General features: G+C 41.5%; 1 protein-coding gene across 9 annotated transcripts in view; it reads right to left on the minus strand.

The window, feature by feature from the left end:
• Nucleotides 1-334: 334 nt before the first annotated feature.
• TNS1 (tensin 1) overlaps nt 335-18,600 on the minus strand; it is a 431,204-nt gene continuing 412,938 nt past the window's right edge. For all 9 annotated transcript variants that reach the window (XM_042473744.1, XM_042473728.1, XM_042473736.1 and 6 more), the window contains 5 exons: nt 17,674-17,745; nt 16,364-16,532; nt 13,969-14,037; nt 12,439-12,471; nt 335-8,336 (listed from right to left, as the gene is read on the minus strand). In XM_042473744.1, coding sequence (XP_042329678.1) covers nt 8,192-8,336; nt 12,439-12,471; nt 13,969-14,037; nt 16,364-16,532; nt 17,674-17,745 — 488 coding nt within the window. In that variant the 3' untranslated portion in view covers nt 335-8,191. The remainder of the gene's footprint in view (nt 8,337-12,438; nt 12,472-13,968; nt 14,038-16,363; nt 16,533-17,673; nt 17,746-18,600) is intronic.

Here is an 18,600-nt window from a genome sequence, read left to right on the forward strand (position 1 = left end):
GGTGGGATATAAATAATAATAATAATAATAATAATAATTGTGAAGATGGGCTCTAGTGGAGAAAGTGATTTGTTGGAATGTTATCTTAGGTTAAACTTCAGTGATGAATTGGGGATATGAAAAAAATCCTTTGAAAACTATTCTTGGTCATATTGACATTACCTTTCCTCTGACTACTTCTTTTTTTAGCAGGAACCACTACATTTCTTTGAAATTTCTCTTTGGATGAAATTCTAGACCCATTCTGTTGCCTCTTAAGTTACTGTTTGCAGTGTGCAAAATCCTCCATGAGAGAGTGCAAAGGGTAGGAGTAAACACACCCACCATAATGATCTTCCCTGTGCAAAAAGTAGAGAGTCTTTATTCCTTCAGTCCCTTAAAGTTTGAGATACAATTCCAGCAATCCAGACACCAAACTGGGCATTTCAAGCAACAGTATATTTCGTATAATTGATTTTGTTTAAAATCTTATCATTTATAAAGCCATACAAGGAACTGCAATGAGTTAAGATAGCTGTACAAAGGGAAAAGAAAGCTTGGATGTGCATGGTCCATTCACACATGAACCATGAGTGGCACAGAGTTGTCTCTTATATATAAGTGATGAAAATTATGGGCACAAAGATACAAAATATAAAGGAGAATTCTCTCTATATAAATACATAGAAAGGGGGTTAGTCTGGGTTTTTCCTCCCCTCTTATTCCTCTGTGGGTATGCAAAATGCACATTTGCACATTTGTGTGTCTGTTTTTTAAAAAACTGCAAGGATGCAAGAAGGAGAAACAAATGTTTGTCTCAAAGAGTCATTAATACTGACAAAAAAATCTATTGTAACAACAGCAACAATGACAATAGCAGCATCCACAAGGCAGCAAATGGGATTAATAAAAAGTCTGGACCTGCATTGTTTGGTTGATATCCTAGTTATAATTATTTGGGAGTAAATCCCACCAAAATTTGAAGGCTGTACTTCCTAATAAACATTGTAAAGTCTTGAGTATTTGGGAAAGTGCCCTGCTTCAAAGCGATTCTATTAGACCTAGTCAGTTTGCTTCAGCATAAATGCAGTAGGGCCTCTGAAGTTCAATGGGGTCCATTTTAGGGTACACTGCTCTTAGCTGAAGCAGAAAGAAGAGCATGATTTCTCAACATATTACTTGATCCAAATGGTTTCCATGGGACTTCCTTCCATGGAACAGGTTCAATAAGAGTCTTTCTTCTGTAGGACTTGAGATTCCTGAGCCATTTCAGGGATCAGAAGGTTACATCAGATACTTTCATTGCTGGATAACACTATAACACAGTTGATCGGCCCAAGTAGTTTCAGGCATTGGCTAATGGTAGTTTTGGATAAAGTCAGGTGCTTTGTTGGGTGTGTTGCCAGGTTGCCCGCTTGTGGGCTCCAGTAAGTGCAAGGACACTTTCAACAAAGTCTCTGAATGTGGCTGTTGGTGAGCAGATCAAAGTGCTGAAGGCAAAGAATTAACCACTGCATTTGAAAATTAAAAGAAAGAACTTGATTTAAAAAAAAAAGATGTGGGAAAGGAGAAACTGGCAGATTCACCCACCTACACTTGAATTCTTCTTTGCTCTTAGAACAGGGGTTGGTGGTTGCACTGTTTGCAGATTTTGCTCTGCCTCCCTGTCAGGCTATATTGTTGCATTAAAGGTTGTAATTACCCTTTCTTTTTCACACTTCTGATTTTGATTTACCTTTTTTTTTTTGGCTGCCAGGAGCTGTGCATTTCTGTCTGGGAAGGCTGGCTGGGTGGGATTAATCTAGATGGCGGCATCCTGGTGGCTTTTGGCAGTGATCTGGATGGTATGGAGCAATTATTTGCCCATAAAAAGGTTTTAGAAAATTAGGGACTGAAGGTTCCTGGGAGAATTGCATAAAAGGATTAAAGGGCCACATGTGGCCCAGATGTTAGACTTTCCCATGCTATTCTTAGAAAACTGGTTTTCAATCTCTTTGCATGTATCCATCTTTAACCCCCTGGATAAGCATTACCATATATATATTTTCTCTTTCCTGATGGACTCACTCTACATTTTAAAACAATTGCATAGTAGGTAAATACAGCATGATCTCTATGTTAGGATAGATATCCCCATTTAATTTGGCTAGCACAGATGGCTAAAAACTTTGTCCAGTTCCCTTTTGAAAGAAACTTTGGAAAAATTACAGATTTCTTCATAAATTTAAGAGAAAGAACTCAAGAAAAAAATGAATGTAGGAAAAAGCTAAACTGACCAATTTGTTTACTTATGATGGCTTCTTTTTAAAAACAAAAAAAATGATTATGCATTATTCTCTAGTGAAAATATCATTATCATCCTCTCTAAATATCTGTTAAAGCCAGACAGATGTAATAATAAGTCTAAAAACACTAGGAATGTTTGTTGATAGGGTGGGCTACATCATCCAATCCTACGCTACTTTGCTGGTTTCTGAAACTCTGTTAGCCAGCTATACTTTCATGTAAAAAAAAAAAAATCAATGGCACCATAATGCAAGATAAGGGGCAATGGCCCACCTCATACCTGCTTTAATGACAAAAGATTCATGGAAAACAACCTTACAGGCCATCTAGTTCAATGCCCTGGTCTCCTGGTCAGTGCAGGAGACCTATCACCGGAACATCTCCAACAGATGGCTGTTCAGCCTCGACTTGAAAACTTCTAATGAGGAGCAGCCCACCTCTCTTCTAGGTAATGATGACACAGTACCTTGGAACAGCATGGATGCTACCATTATGACACAATTTTAAAATCTTCATCTATGGCATAAAGTTAAGACCCAGCAATGCTATTATCCTGATGGCCAAAGGTACTTTTAAATTCTGAAACTGATGGAAGGCAATTAACTCCAAGTTAGATTTCCACCCTACTTTTTGTGTGTCTCACTTACCCCCAAAATGCTGCAGAATGAAGAGAACTAATCATTCTACCAAATATTTCTCAAATACACACCACACAAATTCAGCCTGAATCCAAGCTCTTTTGAGTCATTCCTGAATAACAACTGTATAACTAGCTAACAGGAGATAGCAACCCTCTTCCTATATATGGTCTGTTTCCATTCATGTTTATTCCCAGTACATCCACCTCAGACTGCAGACTGCAATGATTCAGTGAGTTAGTTGTGGTATACTGTAGGTATGGCAGTGAATGTTCCTGTATGTGTCTATGTTAGAGGAAAGATTACTTAACTACAATGTTGGCTAATAGTCCAACATAGAACAACAGTGCAGCCAGCCACCATGGTGGAGAAATTCATCAGGTCATCATTCCTCACATCTCTGTTGTGTGCGATATCAAACAAACTTTGCAGCAGTAGAACATTTAAAAAATCTTTGCCAATGCTTTGGAAGCAACACCACAACAACAAAAAAGCATACTCCTGTGTTTAATGCTGTTGACTTTAAATTTATCTCAGAGGTCTTTGGCAAGGGATTTGAGCAAGCAGTAGAAAATGATTGACTATTTGAATTTCAAACAAGTAACAATAGTCACATTAGGGACAATTTGGACAAATGAGCTGCATTTCTTTTCATAAGGGTTAAGACCTCAGGGACTAACATATGAAGGTATTTGAATGGCTTTGCTCCTGTTCTCTCTCATGTTACTTTGTCTGTTTCACTGCTCAGGAAATTTCCCCATATATCAAATTACACATAAAATCAGTTAACATCACCAACCTGTTGAAGGGTGGTTAGAGTTACACAAATTGTTGAGAAAGCAAACCAAAAGACACTTGCTAACTGGATGTAACACAACACAAGGAAAGGAAAGAGGCACATACAATAAATTTACAACCAACAGGTTGAGAATAGTGCATGTCAAACAGGTATCTTTGGCAATATTATGTAGTTCTCTGTGCACAGGGGAGGGTGTTTGTGTGCTGTTGAATGAAATATAACACCTTCTATTGAACTAACAGAACCATTATTACATAGTATATGTGAGATAAAGTTACATTAAACAGCATTCCCAGGCATTCGAAGGAGGAGATGTGTTTCAAATGGAACTGTCTCCTCTCATGCTCTTTAAAAGAATCAACAAAAGGTATGTCTTTGTTGGGGAAAACTGTAGCTCCTCTTCCAGCATCTGGGTTTCAACAGAGAGCAAACAAAAGGAGCCTTTCTCACCAGTGTCACAAAAAAACCCCTCTCTGATCCAATAAAACAAGAGTGAGCATGGCTTTTTGGCTATGACAGAGGGGAGTGGTTGATTCAACAAAGACTGAAGCAATAACTTGCTCACATTCTGGGCAAATATCTACACAGATCACAATGGACAAGGAACATGGCTTACTTTATCATCCTGTGCGGTAGAGATTACGGGCGAGGGGGAAGGTAAAACAGTTTCTCATTCTCAAATTTGTGACACCTTTTTAAAATTCAAATATACCTCAGAAGGCACTTCCTTCCATTTACAGGGTTGGCAATCCATAAGAATGGATTGGCTTTGAGATTCTAGCCTCTTTATTATTTGTCCCTGTTCTGTTACCCCAAACACAACTGGAAAGGCACAGTGTCAGTAGAGGGGAGTAAGGGAATGGTGAACCAAATTCAGAATTCCTTTAACCTAATCAAGATACACAGAGAGATGGTCTGATTTAGAATAAGGAGGTTGCATGACCTCTAACATGCACTTGTGACTCTGTGGGTATTCTCTTTCTCTCATATATATTTTGTGAATCCTGGATTTAAAGCCACCCTGGAGGAGCTAAGGACTTGATCTCAGTTAAACTGAGATGTAAAACACAACCATTACTCCTATAATGCAGCTTTTGTCTTGGATGCAAACAAGAAAAGCAACATGTTACATAATGTGATTAGCTTTGCTTCTCTCCTCTCTCTTTTTTAAAGCCATTATCAGCAAAAGTGCTTAAGAAGTAGAGATCTTAAACTTCCCATCTTCAGTGAGTGAGTTAGTAGTGAGCAGGTTGTGGCGAGAAGCAGGTATTCTGCTGACATGCAAGTGCTTGCCATGATGATATTTATTTATATATGACCATTAGATGCCTTACATCAAGCTTATTTCTTTTGAATTGCAAAACAGAAACAAAACCATTAATCTTCAATACCACTTTCTGTGGCAGGGCAGCAAACGTTGAAGAAGAAGGGAGGAAACTGCAAATGCTTGAAAGCAGTGAAAAAAATGAAGTCTGAAAAATAGAGACTTTCAAAAATATATATATATATATATTTATAATATTTATATATCTATAGACACAGTGTTTCTCTAATTGGTTAATGGCAGGGTGAGACAGTTGCAGGCGAGGGAGGGGGATCATCTTGCTTGAATTTTGCAGAAGGAGGGAAATATTTGCAACCAACATAAAAAAATAAGCTGTCACAGTCTCCAGCATCCCATCTGGGTGGAGATAGGGTGCAGAGCCTGGGCGATGACATCAAAACTGATGCTCCCACTCCATCCAAGTACCTGTCTCAGCAACAGCTCTCAGATGCAAACTCACTCTTTGTACAGTATCCAAAAATGAGTCTTTCTCTACACGCTTTCACACATGCGCACACCACTGACCCTCATATCACTCAGCAACAGAGTACCAATTCATACATGCTCACCTGCTCAGGCGGATTACTAAAAATGAGGTGGCAGGAATGAGAAATGCCATATTGTGGTACAAAATTAAAAAAAAAAAATACATTAAGGAGCTTGGGAGAGGGATAGCCATCATCTTTTAAACCTTGCCCATGTCAAGAATACTAATTACTTTCCACTAAGTTATACACACAAAAGACTATAACATGGGGCGGGGGAAGAATGGCAGGATATTGCAAATATTGGAGGAGATAAAAGATAGAAGCAATGTGGCAAAAAAAATAAATAAATACTTTTCTTGTAAATTTCACTTTTTAAATTTTTTGACTAGCTTACATTATTTTGTCAGTATATTTCATACGTACATACATACATACATATATATATTATATCAAGGCAATGAGAGAGCCATACTCTCCAGGGGAATTTAGGTGACAGCACAACTTGTAATTCATATTTGATTTTTAGAGAATGCTGCATCACTTGGCAATGAAGTGTCTCATTGACAGACATTCTGCCCCTAAAGATCTTATCCCAGTATTTTTAGGTTGTTATATTAGCAAGCCAGGTAACACTTTGGGGGAAATGGCTTTTCATCCCAATGGCTATGGGTAAGAAATAAAGCCTACCAGAAGGCATGATCCCAACCCCCTTCCCTGGCTGTAGGTCCCCTTTGGACCAGATGACATGGCAAGCCAATAGCAACTTGCTTTCAGTGGGGCCTTGACTCTAGTTTAAGTAGAGATTCAAGAATCCACAATAAACCCATAGGATTTGACACATGGGAACAGCTCTTTGTCCATTCAGCACAAGAGTCTGTATCTGGGATTTGCCAAGCGCAAGTGCTTTAAAGGGTGGCAAGAAAATCCCACAATGCACTAGGAGGTCTATGCAAGAGATCCTTCCACAGGCAAGCAAAAGCCTGCTGACAATTCAACCTCTCCTTGACAAAGATGCTGAGAGCCATTAATCAATGTACTAGACTCATATGGCTCCCAGAAGGAATGCCAGAAATTATGCTAATAGAATAGCTAATTGGTAATGCCAAGCAGAAAAAGAAATTATTCCTCTGCAGCTGCATTCACTGTGGAGATGGGTATGAAGTTACTCTTAATGAAAAATTGTTAAGGTAACAGAACTGTTTCCCATCCCACAACAAATGTCAATCGAAGAACACACTGCTAGGCTAGCAGCTCAGAGCAAGATCTGATGTTTGATGCGTCCTGTAGCAAAAGCAAAATTTAATGTGGCAAATCAATGAACAAACTTTGCTACACAATAAATGCTGAACTTCCAACAGAGAGAGTAATAACCTATAGCCACTGGTTGCTGAATCAACTATGGCCATGCTTAAGCCAGAGCTCACACCAACCTGGATCTTTTTTAAAAGATTAATATTACAAAATCCCCCCACCCTTCCCCATTATCTGATCATTCATCTTGTCTTTGCGCTACTGAATAATTTCCATGCAACATACAAAACAGCGTGCATGTCTCCCTAAGGAGAAAGGATAAACCTGGGCAGGGTAGTTTTACCTTAGACATAAAAGGAATGGCATTCCCAAACTGCTGGTATTTTAAAGTTTAAGAGGCAAGGACAGCTTTTTTTCTGTTTGAAGGGCCTGCCACAGACCTCCCTGCATAGAGATTAGAAGATAACTCTTTTACTTTGGCTAGCATGCTCCTAAAATTAGCTAGGGAGAGACTCCCCACTCAACAACTCTTCTATACAATCGTGTGTGTGTGTGTGTGTGTGTGTGTGCGTGCGCGCGCACGCGCACACATACATATGAGGTGTACCTCTGTGTGTGTGAGACCCTGGGTCTGGCTATATGCCACAGCTGATTAAAATCAGAACTTTTTACCCCCCTAGTAGATCTCACCATATTAGTAGATGCTTAGGAGGCATTCCTCCAAGATGGATTGATGGAAACCCATGTCCTTGGTGAAAGCGGAGAAAGAGGGCATCAACAAGTAAAAATTCTGAATAACCATCATTCGACATTGAGCAAAGACAGATCCCTAATGCTGCAGATTTCCACAGCTACACATTAAAACATGTGAACACTACACACACACACACACACACACACACCCTTAGAGGCACATATTTGTGCACACCCATACAGACACATTTCATACATTCAGCAGTTGAAGAGTTGGGAGCAATAACTTTCAGAAATGATTGCTTGTTTGGCATGTCTCTCAATGTGATTCCTGCAGCTCACATATACATGATTATTTTTGTTTGTTTGCCTTATTTTCTAAACAAGCAACTACTATATAGTCCTACCCCCACAAAGGTTAATAAAATCCGTGCTTTGGCCTGTGGGGCTGAATTCTCTGATTTCATGCTGATCCAAAAGCCAAAATTGTCTCCACCTCTTGAGCTTGGCAGGGAAAGGTGACAGTGTCAGTTCCTTGGTTTCTGCTTTGTACGTACATTTGGTTGGTTTGGGCCTTCCAACAATCCAGACATATTTTTTCCCTTCTCTTTCCCCCCATTGGTTCACTTCCTTCTTTCACCATGCACTTCCTTGCACTCCTTCTCGGAACAACTCCAAGTCCTTCTTCAAAATTCAAGGGCAAGAAGCCCCCTGGCTGGGGGAAGGCATTGGCTCATCTCTTTTGAGAGGAGCCAAGCATGACCCTGGAAACAAAATTAACGATGGCAGCGGCTGGCTGATCAGGGTCCAGCTCGGCGAAGAGGTGGCAGATGTTGTCTGTTGTACTGCCTTGCTTCCTGGCCACAAAGCCAAAGAGTCTGTGGGAATAGAAAATAAATTAAGCAGTGGCAGCAGTGCTGGGGGAGTCAGAGAAAAGCATATTAGAAGCCAGAGAAGTTACATTTTGGAGAAGTTACATTTTGGACTACAATTACCAAATAAAATCTCCCACATATTGCAGTTCAAAAGGAAACTTTCCCAAAACTCTGTCAAAATCCATAGCTATTAATAAAACAATGGTTGCTACCAAAACTAACACCCTTAGTATCATATGGGTAAGCTATCCACATACAGTCAGCCCTTCATATCCATGGACTCTTAATCCATGGATTGACCCATCCATGGATTGAAAATATTCTCTCTCTCTATATATATATATATATATATATATTTCCAGAAAGAAAAAGAAAAAACATATAAATTCCAGAAAGCCTGATTTTCCTATTTTGTATAAGGACAACATTTCACTATGCCATTGAATATAAGAGGACTTGAACATCCACAGATCTTGGTATCCATGGGGGATACACCAGCAGATACCAAGGGCCCATTGTACTTAGTGTCCACACAGGAAAGAAACATAGATGATTCACAAGGAAATGGAAGGGATTTGGGTCTCTGCCCCCGGGAGAATAGTCTGAGATTCCCATTGTTCAAATGGGATTGTACAACTTTATCTGTCTCTTGTATGTGTTATTATGTGCAGTACCAGACATACTAATGGCACTACATTTCTTCTTCTTCTTCTTCTTCTTCTTCTTCTTCTGTCATTGTCATCATCATCATCATCATCATCATCATCATCATCACTGTCATCATCATCATCACCACTGTCACCATTATGTTAAAAAAATTCTCTAAATGTGGCTTTAAAAAAACACAGCACTTTTAAGAAAAGTTATAAATGCTAGCTAGAAGGAGAATCGACTCTGATCCTACTCCCATCATTTCTAATTAGAGACAGAAAACCCTGACAGCTGAGGACTCTAATAAAAACACCCCTTGTGATACATGGTGCCTAAAATTAGTGGGTCCCATAAATCCTTAGAGTCTATTCTAGTGATACTAAGCTAGCAGTAATATCAGGAGAAGAAAGTCAAAGCATGATCTAGGTTCAACTACTTGGGTTTTTGTTTTTTTTAATGGAAATTTTGCAATAGAAGAAAAGTAGCCTGGGAGCTATAGTTTGTAAATCATGACCTCCCCCTCAACTAATGAACACCCAGTGTGATGGGGATAGATGAAGATAGGTAACAGAGATGGGTAATAATTATTTTTAAAAAATCAAAACACTGATAGAGCCAGTTTTGCTCATGGTACACATATGGGCAACCTGAACCCCAGGCTGTTTCCTTGCTGGTAATAGCTGCAAGAAAACACAGATCTGCATATGACTGGTAGGTGTGTGCTGGAGGGGTTAAATTAGGGTCTATTGTAATTTTAATGCTTTACAAATCATTGATCAAGAAGAAGTACCATAAATTTTTGTCAAACAAGATGAAGGTACCTGTCCTCTCATACTTTCCAAGTCCCAACTTTAAGTCATAGCGGTTCCTCCCAAAATGACTATTGCCTCACTAGAATTCAGTGAGGGGCATGGAGGAGTCTCCAGTTCTGTTTTTGTCCCTCATGCTCTCTTTCTGTTCCTCAGTGTTCCTTTATGCATCCTTCCCCACCTCTTAGGTTTGGCAGGTGATGGAAAACAGGGGCCTTAATTTTGCTTAAGACAGTTTTACAGTACCTTAACAAGATTATTTATAACATCCTTTCCACCACAGGGTGGTACATCAGAACATATACATTATAAAATGCTAAAATACTAAAATAATACAGTCGGCCCTTGGTGTCCGAGGAGTCAAGCATCTGTGAACAGCAAGTCCACATTGTGTCCAATGGCGCCATGTGCACACAGCCATGCTGCCATTGAGTCCCGTTGTCCCTAACATGGCTGTGCTGCCACTGGGAACAATGGGGGCTGTCCCTAATGGCAGCACAGTCACATGCATGTGCTGCCAATGAAGTTCCATTGTCTCTAATGGCAGCATGCCACATGCATGTGCTGGCATTGGAGACAACGGAACTTGAGTATCCACAGATTTTGGTATGGGGGGGGGGGCAGAACGGATCCCTGTGGATACAGAGGGCCCACTTGTAAAGAGGGAGAGCAGGAGAGGGTTGGATGGGCGAAGGAAGAAGAAGGAGGGGGAAGGGAGGACCCAGGGGCAGAAGCAGGATGGAAGGATTCCCAGCTGAGCCCAGGGGGGAAAGAGTCGCAGCTGGCGCCAGGAAGGCGGCCGGGGGAGGGCTCTCAGGAGGAGGCCCATATAAGGCCAGGAGAGGAAGAGGAGTTCGAGGAGGCATTCGGGAAAGGAGGCTGGAGCCTGGAGCCCACTCCTGGCGATGCCAAGCACCAACTTTAACTCCCCCACACAGGCTGGGAGGATAAGGGCCGGACCTTGCCACATGTCCGTGCCGGTGAGTCCAAGACGCCAGGGGACCGAAAAGGGTGAGCCTTTTAACCTGGCGGCCGGCCGCGGCGAGGGAGGCCAGAACCCACCTGGTGGGAGTGGAGGAACCGGAGCAGCCCGGGAGGGGTAACTGCTCCCGTACTAGGTCCGGCAGAAGAGCAGCCGCAATCCGGACTAGCCTACCGCCCGGCTCGCCCCGGAGGACCTGCACTCGAGTGAGTGGGCAGAGGAGCCCTGTGGAGAAGCAAAGGCTGTGCCGTTAACAGCCACCCCACGCCCAGTGAAGTAACTAGGGAGTGGAGAAGAGTTCTCTTGAGGAGGCTGAAATCGCTGGAATTGTTGGAAATAAAGTTGGACTGTTGTTGACTGCTCTCCTGGCTTGAGTGGTGATTTACTGGAAAAGGGACTTAACCCCGCTACCATGGAGCCCCAAAGGGTATTAACACCCATGGGACCCCCAGCCCCGCCCACACCACTGTATATTAATATACTAAAAATAAAAACAGACAGAATCCTCCTCAGTTGCTACCCATCTCAGCCACCTTAAGCATGCTCAGCAACTTAATCCAAGAACTGAAGAAGAAGGTCTTCAACCCTTTACAAAAGTGGATCAGATCCTCCTCAAACTGGAGGTGGAAAGAAATGTGGAGCCAGTTCCTGAAAGGTTCACAGCCTTGACAGAGCCATACACATTGGTGAAACCACCAATGATCCTTTGTCTGCAGATCTTAAATTTCTAGATGGTACATACCATGCTAGCTGAGCTGCCATATACTGGAGGAGGTTAGAGCACAAGGCCTTAAATACAAGGACTAAAAGCTTATTATAATGAGCCCTGGGCTGAACTGGAAGCCAGTGGAGGGATCTACGAGTGGAAGAGACATGTAACTGTGGGGATATTTAAGATAACCCAGACAGCATTGTTCTGGAATAAAACCAGAGGAGAAAGAGAGCAGAAAGGCAAACCTGCCAGTAGGCTATTATAATAGTCCAGATGTGAAATAACCTTGTCCTATTCGAAGATCTAATAAGGATGAAAGTTATAGAGCCCCATTCTGGATCCAATTTGGAAAGCCTAAACTAAAGCTTCTCTAGCTTGCCAGTGATCCTAAAATAGAGACCTCCCTTCTTTGGTCTGATCACAGCTGGCATGGAGGAGAAGGGTAAACATCCCTGTCTGCTGTTACTCTCTGTGCAGCACCTGAAGCTTGAAGGGACTCTGCCTTCTTTTCTTCCAGCCTAGCTGATTACTGGCTTCTGAGTCTGCTCTTCTCCTATGGACACAGATAGTGCAATGCAGGACCCTGGAGGATGGGAGAAATGTTCTCCTCTATATTATCTCTCAAAGATCCCTGTGTGGTGTGATATGTATGCACGTGCATATACATGTGCCTGTGGACCCTCAGAAGACACCAGATGTGACTCTTTGTAGAGAAATGATTGTGGACCCTGACACAAATGGTTTGCAATCAACCCAGTTCAGACTCCATCTGATTACTCCTGTTTTTAATCCTTCCTCCCTTTCTGTGAATCTCTTTGATCTGGAATCACTTAGGCAAAAAGAAAATATCTAAGCCTGTCTGTCAGTGCTGAAGAACTGATGATGTGAGGAGAAAGAGTCCCATTGTGTGATACTGTGATATTCTAACACTGATTCAGAAACAGGACTTACTTTGCAGAGCCACCACTCTCCGATTTAGTCCATCTATAAGAAGAGAAGAAATAACTTTTAGTTACTTTCCACAGGGATAGCAGCAACAAGTAAGCAAACCACAAGAAGAGTAAGATCAGTTTTTACCCCCTGAGGAATAATTAGTTGGAGGGCTGGCAGAGGATGGAGGTAATACCTTGGATCAGTGATTGTACGCTTGACCTCTTTGTCTGAAAACTAGGAAACAGCCATTTACAGTATGCTATTTTATTTCCTATTATTTTGAGATTTCCCTGATATTTCTTACCTCTACAGAGAAATTATCACCTGCTTTGAAAATATTAAGGCCTGACTCTCAGAAACAGCGAGATGAGAAAGAGCTGGAAAAATTACTCTGAAATACAAGAGTATGTTGCTGCCATAGGGCCTTGGCTGACCACAAAACGGTGCTCATAAAGAACAGTGAAAAACAGTATCATGTTTCCAACCTTCCTCTGTCACAAGCTTGCCCCAAAGGTTTATGCCAATAAATACCAATAACCCAGATGAGTTTTTATTTGAAAATGAGCCTTCAGTATTCTCCAAAGCAATGGAGTGCAAACATTTAACAGAGTTCACATTGTCATCTGGTTCCCTGTTGATAAAAGTTGTTAATTATGAAAGAAGGATCAAATGTGTGAGAAGCCTGCAAACCTCAACCACTCTTGACAATTTCTTGTGTTCTGGTTTAGGCATATTTAGGCATGTTCTGTGCTCTGGTTTAGGCATATTTCTTGAAGCAATTGGTTTTGGACTTTGAAAATGAAAGAAGTCAAACATTAGCATCACAAGAGAACATAAGTTTAATTTCAGTTCTCACAAAGATGCTGGAATCTGCAAGAAAGCTTCTTTCAGAATCACAGCAAAGGAATGAAGAGTTTTGGCACTAGACAATTTCCTGTTATTCAACACTCCATGCATTCTAATTCTCTCCATTCCAGTCAATGCTTTTTATAATGAAGTACGATCTGATCCTTCCCATATATCAACTTGCTACCTACAAGTTTTATCTGATCAATAGGGAAACCCATTTTTAGTCTCAGGAACTGGTATGAACTAGGATTACTGATATGAACCTACAGTATCTTGATCCTTGAGATCTGCACTAATGACCCTGCTACAGTGGAGTACTGTATCATTGTTGTGCAGTACTCTCCCTACATACACTTAGTTGATGCCTAGCCAGCTAAGAGTCACTGCTAATTTACTTCTTATTCTTGCCTTTATTGTTTTTATTGCCGCCTTTACTATTTAGTCAGTTCTACAACATATTTTACTGCTCAAATGTTGATTTTTAACTGTTAGCCGCTTTGGAAACTTCCACTGAAAAGCAGGATTAAAATGCTTCAAATAAATAAAATAATACTGCAATTATGCAATAGACAACACTTTTCTAGCCATTCTTTTTCTCTATTGACACACACATGAAACAGAAAGTCATGTTTTTCACATACACATGTATGTGCACAGTTTGGTTTTCTGAAAACACAGACAAACAGCAACCATACTTACTTTCTCTCCTGTGGGTCCACATCACAGTAGGTAACAGTGACGATTGGGTAATGTCGTCTGAAGAATAACCTGAAATAGAAGCATGAAGAGAAGCCAATGACACAACAGTATGATAAATGGTAAACAATGGTGGATGGATGAGAATGACTCTTTCCATATAAATAACCAACCTCACCAACCCCAAGGGTAAATCATTTGTATCATCCTGACACATGTTAAATTTTTACTACATCGGTCCACGTGTGATGATAAAATGATAACCTGTGTGGGCTCTCCACCAGCTACATTGAAAGGCTGATGTGAGATTTATTCAATGCAAAATATCCTGAGCTTTCTTGATGCGTAGCAAGATGTCATTCTGCAAACTTTGAAATGGGCTGAGATGTTGCTATCAAGCCAGCAGTGTTTATAAGTAGTTTAGCGATAAATTTTGAAATGTGGCCCTCACCAAGATGAGCAACACTCCCACACAGAATCCAAAAGTTTGGCTGGCTGTACTATTTTGAAACAATTTCAAGCAGTTTTATTATCTACCATGAAGTATTTGTTTATTTATTTAATTTCTATCCCGCCTTTCCCCCCAAAGGGACCCAAAGCAGCTCACAATAACAATTTTAAAAACATTGCAACAAAAAAATTAAATATCAGCTAAAAACAATATAAAATTAAAAATATCAAAGCCACAATAAAATCACAATACTCATCCCATATAAAACCCATCCCGTAACTACACATTAAAACCCTGCCTGAACAGAGCCATTTTCCCCTGCAAACGAAAGGCCAGCAAGGAGGGGGCCTGCCTTGGTTCTCGTGGAAGGGCATTCCAGAGGGCAGAAGCAGCCACCAAGAAGGCTCTCTCTTGTGTCCTCACCAGGTGAGCCTGTGATGGTGGGGGGACTGAAAGAAAGCCTTCCGTGGAAGACCGTAGAACTTTAGCAGACTTGTACGGGGAGATACAGTATCTCAAATAATCTGGATTTAAGCTGCGTAGGGCTTTATAAATCATAAGAAGCACTTTGAATTGTGGTCGGAAACGAACAGGTAGCCAGTGAAGCTGTTTCAGCAAGGGAGTTATGTGGTCCCTATAACTGGCCCCAGTCAGCATTCTGTCAGTGGCAAACTTGCTGAAGTTTCCAAACAGTTCTCAAAGGCAGCCCCCGTAGAGTGCACTGCAGTAAGTTCAAACAGGATGTAATCAAGGTATGTGTCACTGTAACCAGATCTGACATTTCAAGGAACGGGTGCAGTTGATGCACAAGTTTTAACTGTGCAAATGCACTCATGGCCACTGCTGAAACCTGGACATCCAGGCTCAGAGTTGAGTCCAGGAGCATGCCCAAGCTGCGAGCCTAAGATTTCAGGGTAAGTGTAACACCATCCAGCACAGGCAATGTCCCTATTCCATGATCTGCCTTATGACGGACCAGGAGCACTTCTGTCTTCTCTAGATTAAGTTTCAATTTGTTTGTCCTCATCTGGTCTATTACTGGCTGTAGACACTGAAGTTTATCACACAGGCTCCTGGCACAGTTGGAGAATGGTCCAAAAAGGCCTGGGAACGGAACAGAATGAGTGGGGGATGCATTTTACTGCACACAAGGAAGTCCCTCACTCATTCTGTTCCCTGCCATTCCGTTCCCAGTCCATCCCAGAGGAGGAGATTTTTGAGAACTGTTTTGAACAGTTCTCAAAAATCGCCCCTTCTGGGACAAATGGGGAATGATGGGGAATGGAACAGAATGAGTGAGGGACTTCCTTGTGTGCAGTAAAATGCATCCCCCACTCGTTCCTGGCCCCCTCCGTTCTGTTCTCCAACCATTTCCTGAGCTCCTGTGCGATAAACTTCACTGGTTCAGTACAGAGACAGCTTCCTTGGAATCCAATGGAAAGGAGAGATATAGTTGGGTGTCATCTGCATACTGGTGTCACCTCACCCCAAAACTCCAGATGACCTCTCCCAGCGGTTTCATGCAGTTTGTAAATCCACTCCCAAATACTTTGGATTTCAACAGTAATAGCTTATAATAATACCCAGTTAATGGGAAAGTCCATTTCCCCTCCAGTGGCTGTAGGACTTGCAGTTAAATACAGAGGAAACAGGAGAATCCTAGTGAGATGGCAAATTCTGTAATAGTTCTTACTAAACAAAAAATTCCAGGTCTCTGACCCTGTGACCTCTGGCTCCATTAAACCACCCAGCTGAGAATTTAACAAACTTCTCAGTAACTAAATCAGCAGTGGGTGAATAATTATGAAACTTTTCCAAGCTCACAGATTTTCTTAAGTCCTAAATCACTGATCATTCTTACCAGCAATAGAAAGAATACTCAAGAAAAATAATGTTCTCCTTTGGGTGTAATGAACAATTTAACAAAGTAAATCCCCTAGTTCTTACTTCCTCTGGTTGTCTGTTAAGGTGATTCCTTGTGTTGAGACTTTGAAGTGAACTATAGTTGCAGAGGGCAGGGTGTCTGCAGCCAGTGTCTCGGTGATAGCTTTGGCAATGGCCTGTGGACCTGTTAAGGATTCCATCTCCACTGAGTTAATAAAGAGCACATTGCAGGCTGGAAAAGAAGGGGCAGAAAAAATCAATCAGATGGCATGATGCAGGGAAAATACAAAAGCTAATACCAATCTGCTGCTAGCTTTGGCAGAAAGTTAATGCACATGTGTGTAATTTAAAGGTAATTTAAATTACTTGCTTCCTATTACTATTACTTACTGTGATTAATTATTATTATTATTATTAGTAGTAGTAGTAGTAGTAGTAGTATTTGCTTCCTATTAATGAGTTTATCATACTAACTGCAGACTATGGGGAAAAGCTTGCATCAGTATCTGACTGTATTTCTGTATGACAACAAATAAACTACAAAGTTATCATTTCAACAGTTAAGAGGCCTGGTGTCTGTCACTCCCATGTCTAACCAGATGGTAGAGTCTGAATAAACAGAAACTTTACTCAAACATCAAGGAGGAATGAGTGAGTTAAATCAACATATAATATAGCTATTCCAGTTTATGCATCCCCTATGTACTGTTTATCTGTAATGCTAAAACTGGAACAATGGGATTTAGGCAGCCTGAATGCAGGACTGCATTTAAATTAAGATTCATCCGTCTGTTATCTATAGAGCATTCCTAAATACCACACAGACATGTGTCTCCACTGCCTGCAACTGCCCAGAGGCCTCAGGGCTGCACACATGTTCCCTGCCAGACCTTGGGAGGACACAGCCCCTGCTATGCTTTTCCAATTATTTTTCCTGAAAGAGGAAACTTGTGCCCTTGTAGTGGGGGCAATTTCACTATGTCCCCCCCCCTCCAAAAAAAAACTATTTTAGGACCTAGAGGGGACTTTTTTTTTCCCAAAATAGGAAGTGATCAGGCATCACTTCTCATTTAGGGGAAAAAAAGGTTCCCCTGAGCCTATGCATATCAGATGTGGGAGCCAGAAAGCATAGCAAAATTATCCTCATGCCTCCTGCATGAAGGGTGCAAGGGGATTTTTCAGAAATAAAATAATAAAATACAATAAATTAGGGGACAGTCTGTACTTTGTTCACTCTGGCCTACCATATTTATTCCAATTCCTTGCCCTGTTTGGACTACAGAAAGAAATAAGCCAATCAGTGCCCTTAATTTTTGTTAGATATTTTCTAAACTGGTTAGAAAATAAATTTCCTTTCTGCTGAAACCACTCACCTGCTCCCTGCTTGAGCAAGTCAATCGCTGTGTTGCTTGATGAAGTTGTCTCTTTTGTTTCATCCATGGGATCTTTTTAAAAAAATATAAACAAGAGGGGTAAGATGATCAGATCTGGTTCATTAACACATATTTGTGTTACCTTGCTGTATCACAAACCAAGTGGTTAAAGCAGGTTAACCAGAGTATAGGTTTATTTAGATTTACCAAGCCTTTCAAATACATTTTCATATATGGTTGGCCTTCAGTATCCACAGACTTGCCCTCATTCCCCTTGCCACTGCCACCTCCCTTGGTGACCCCCCTCCTCCGCCTCCTGCTAGTCTCCTGAAAGAGGTGGCAACTCTGTCTGGAAACCAAGGCCAGCCTCAACTGAAGAGTCTGGCAGAAGGAGGGGTGTCACCAAGGGAGACGCTGGCAGTGGCAAGCAGGACTGCCATCCTTCCTTCCTTCCTTCCTTCCTTCCTTCCTTCCTTCCTTCCTTCCGAGGAGCCCTCTGCTGACAGGGGGACCCAGGAGATCACAGTCGCTGCTGCCACTCCTGCTGGAGAGTGAGGAGGAGCAGGGAGGTGGCTTCCAGGATGCACTGTCGCTCAAAGGGAAGTAAAGAAGTCAGAGCTCCTCCTCCCATCAGCCCAGTGGGAGTCCTACATTGACCTCCCCGCCACACAGCCCACTTACTCATCCCTTTGTCCCTAATGGTGGTGTGGCCTCATGAACACACCACCATTGGGGACAAGGGAACTTCAGCATCTGCAGATTTTGGTATCCGCAAGGGTTTCTGGAACATATCCCCCGCATATACCAAGGGCCGACAGTACTGAAATAATTCCCCTTATTTTAGCATTTTTACAAATAGCACCAATAAGTGGCAGCTACTGCAGGTTAGCTGCATGAGAAGAGAAAGAATCTTGTTGCTTATACAAT

The sequence above is a fragment of the Sceloporus undulatus genome, chromosome 1 (assembly GCF_019175285.1).
Source record: "Sceloporus undulatus isolate JIND9_A2432 ecotype Alabama chromosome 1, SceUnd_v1.1, whole genome shotgun sequence".
NCBI classification, from domain to species: domain Eukaryota; kingdom Metazoa; phylum Chordata; class Lepidosauria; order Squamata; family Phrynosomatidae; genus Sceloporus; species Sceloporus undulatus.